General features: G+C 34.1%; 1 protein-coding gene across 1 annotated transcript in view; it reads right to left on the bottom strand.

Moving 5' to 3' along the window:
• Positions 1-1,063: 1,063 nt before the first annotated feature.
• Positions 1,064-4,045, bottom strand: part of GRM8 (glutamate metabotropic receptor 8) — a 319,688-nt gene continuing 316,706 nt past the window's right edge. The window contains exon 10 of the mRNA XM_031553129.1: positions 1,064-3,138. Within this exon, the coding sequence (XP_031408989.1) occupies positions 3,089-3,138 (50 nt within the window). The 3' untranslated portion in view covers positions 1,064-3,088. The remainder of the gene's footprint in view (positions 3,139-4,045) is intronic.

The following is a 4,045-nucleotide window of genomic DNA, read 5'->3' as shown; positions in this document are numbered from 1 at the left end:
GGTCACTTTTTACCGGAACAGATAAAATGGGGAAAAAGATCAATAAAGACCACACAATTTAATTAGAACTAATTGTTGTAAATATCTTGTTCCTTCCTCTGAAACACTTGTGTTCACCAATGACGCTGAGAAAGGTACATAAGAGGCTGCAGACCTCTAAAGCAACTGTCCCTTAAGCAGAGCTCATATGTGGTCACAAAAATTAATAATGCTGAATGAGCCAGCAAGGTAACTTGTAGATCAAATGCAACCTATTGCAAAAAAGCTGGATTTACAGACACCTGAAGACACTATCTTGAACTCATAAGAGGTTGCCAGTAAAAAATAATTAATAAATCTTAGGTCTTACAGTTATCTGTGTATGAAAAGTCTTCCAAACTGAAAAGAACAAAGATGAACTTCACTTCTGAAATAACGTGTATTGCTCATCTACAGCTGTAAAGTGATACAAGAAGAAATGGGCTTTTGATTACTGTTACTGGGGACAGGCATGCAGTGTTCTGTGGGCATAGATAAACTGCACATAACCACCCTGTGAAAGTGAAACTTGTGGACTAGTACTGTTATGTCACATTGTGCATATGAACTGTTTATTATGTAATGATTGTGGGCTCATTTTTCTAGTAAGTTATTAATACTAGTGAGACTGGTAAACCCTCATATACTCTGAGTTTTAGACAGAAAGACAGAAAATGCACAGACTAATGTGCATAGCAGGCTACTTCTACCTTACTTTTCAACTAAAAATGGTATGTATTGGTAAATCTATTCAGAACAACATTTTCTTTAGATTACTGTGAAACTAGAAGATACACACACTAATCTTTATCTGCATATAAAATGTGTTTATGTTTATTCATAATGTTTTTATGCTAAAATGAAGTGTGTCAAAAATGCATTTCTTGTAAACTGTTTTTCTTTCGGATGCATACTGTTATACATGTTATCATATAAAGATGTAATAGACAAAAAATTTGAAACTTGTTTTACCGTGAACTGAAAAGCAATTTTTTCAAATGTTTATTTTAAAAGAAATTGTACCAAAACACTGGTTTTCAGATTAAAAAAAAAAAATACTGTCAGGAAGTTTATCATAAATATGGAAATCTGTCTGTAAAAACAATGATGTAGTCCATTTACACAAGATAGCTCAATATGGTATTTGCTGGTCAAAAACAACGAATAGGGTTTTGAGGATCCTTTTTCTCCCAGATCAGTTTAGTTTTGGTCGTACAAATAAATCTCATTATATTAGCTTCGTTAATTGTAGGCTTTACATCGAGCAAATGTTAGTTCACAGGGTTGGGATTGATGTACTTGTGGAAAATCAAGGAATAAGACACATACCAGACACACTATGCTACACTATACCATGTTATTCCATAGCATTCCTCAGTCAGTGATTTAATATAAATACTGGGGAAAACAAAACAAAAACAATAAAATAACAACAACAAAAAAGCCTATGTCTTCTCTTTGGTATTTTGAAAATCAAAATCCACTGACATTTACCAACTGGGCTGGTATTTAAAGGTTGACATTGTAACAGGAAGTGATTCAGTTTCAGATACTTTAAGTCATCAAACATGTAATTGAGGATTTAGATGGTTTCTGTAGGCTACGCTTCAAATACAGCTCCTACGAGAAAAAAAAAGCACAAGGAGCCATCCAGACAAATTCAGGAGAAAGAACATTTAATAACCAACTGATTGTGAAGATCCATTGGCCTGCTGGGTGGTAAATGCTGGAGTGAAAAAGTCATCACAGATACGGTAATAACTGAAAGTCCCTAGCTGTCTCTTTTAATCTTCTTTGGAAGGGCTTATTAACATGACAGATATCTATATGAATTTATCTATTTTTGTAAACATTTCTAATGCACACACAATCATTTAACAAGGTAGGTTAGAAGATGTGAAATTTTTTAATGGGCATCTATTTCTTTAATTTTTAAGTGTTCATTGGGCAACAACGTTTATATCCACTAGGTTACTGCTTTCCAAATTTTCAATTGATTTCTCTCCTGTAATTTCAAAGTCACCTTTATTGAGATAAGCATCTGCTACATTCCCTGTCAAAGACAGAATACTAGGCTGAATAAATTTTAAGATTAATCCAGTCTAGCTGCCATATATTCTTACAAATTTTAAGTTCCACAAATGAAGAGGATCAGAGTTATTAGTTGAGGTTCAAAAATATAATACAATCATACAAAATAATCACCATCAAGACTCGTTCACTTTACAAACATATAAAATGCACTTACTTTGAGGGTCAGAAGGGGGGGGGGGGAAGTCCTTTGATTAGAAAATATAGTTACAAAATTTTGAACAAATAAATTCACACACTGCAGAGTACACACACACATGCATGCAGGCATGCACGTACATACACCCACACACGTGCACACATACAAACACACGCACGTATGCTTAGAGTTTACACTGCATTCTTCTGATGCCATGATTATTACTTTATTTGTACACCCACCTTTACTGCACATTCTAAACAAACAATAGACAACAGTGTAAGGACTTCTTTTTTTCTTAAAACTGCAACAAAACAAGTCTCAACATTTGCAAAACATTCCTTTATTATTAGAAATAAATTATTTTGTATAAAAATTAGCATGCGTTGACCATTGCATTTATTTTAGCATAACCCAGGACTTAATTCAGTCAGCCATCACAAGAAACAAACTCTTCTTCTTTTACAAGTTGAACAATGTAGGACAGGAAAGGAAATTGTCACAATCACAGAAAAGTACTTACAAATATAACATCAGACATGATTTATTTCAACAGCATTTTTTTTCACAAGCTAACATTTGTTTTCCTTTTGTGATTTACTTCCTTTTGTGAGTGAACAGTTCAGACATTTGACACTGTCTATATATGATATAAAACAGAACTTTTCCTTCCCCTGTCTCATTTTGCCTTTTGCCTCTTGTTTAATCCTTGTTCTTTAGGAGACTGACTATTGATTTGAATGTAGACTACTGATATTTCCAGGATTGAATTCTGGTGATGGTAAAGTCTTTCTTTGCAAGATCCCATTCTGGAGGTCTTCCATTTAATTTCATCCCTGCTCAGTTTGCCTGATTGCTGTAACTGACATAAGTTGTCTTCGTAGAGGAGGCTGTAAAGAAACAAACAAACAAAACAAAACAAAGCAAAACAAACAAAAGTTCAGTTTTTTTAGAGAGAGAAAGAAATACATTTAGTATTTGAACTCAAAATTTCAATGTATTTCCAAATGTTCATGGAAAAAAAAAAAAAGTTCAAGCATGTATGTAAGCAATAAGATAGTTTGATCTTAACTTTCGTGTTCATTATGATAACTTTTGTTTATGACTTGGGGAACTTTTTCTACAGTATTTTTATTTCTGTGTATCTATCATCAGAATTTTTAGTAGCTGTGTTTTATTAAGGTTTCAGAATTCCTTTAAAAGAATTTCAACTTACAGCTTGTCAAGTATTATTTTGGTTAATTCTATACAGACTTTTAAATATAAAGTTGTTTTTTGGATTGTTGGCTTTTGTTGTTGTTTGTTTTCCTCGTTCTTCTGCTAGTTGCAGACAACTTTGCAGGTAGTGTTAGATTGCCCACGTAGTTGTCGAAACTAGTAGCTAGTGTCTACAGCTATACAGCACCTGGTCTCTGTATAGCCTTCAAATACAAAACATCTCCAGCAAAAAATGCCTTGTGTTTTAAAGCTGCCATACTATTATGATGTCCTTATGCAGATGGTCATTTTTGCCATTGGGTAAAGCTGATATTTCTCATTCAAAATGAAGCAATAAGCTTCATCTATAGCCCTATCCCTTTGCCATAAAAGAACGTGACCCAAGTTTCTACTGCTGTATATAGTGATGGGAAGAGGAAGGTCAAGTACATCAGGTCTCACAGGCAGCTCCCTGTCTGCTAACCAGTTGGGTACATGGAAGAGAGATTGGTGGGAGTTCAGTCTCTCTCTATCTCTCCCCCTCCTCCTTTCCTCTCTCTTTCTCTTTCTCTTTCTCTTTCTCTTTCTCTTTCTCTTTCT

The sequence above is a fragment of the Meleagris gallopavo genome, chromosome 1 (genome assembly GCF_000146605.3).
Source record: "Meleagris gallopavo isolate NT-WF06-2002-E0010 breed Aviagen turkey brand Nicholas breeding stock chromosome 1, Turkey_5.1, whole genome shotgun sequence".
NCBI classification, from domain to species: domain Eukaryota; kingdom Metazoa; phylum Chordata; class Aves; order Galliformes; family Phasianidae; genus Meleagris; species Meleagris gallopavo.
The sequence above is the reverse complement of the archived record's forward strand: the minus strand, read 5'-3'. Positions and strand labels throughout refer to the sequence as shown.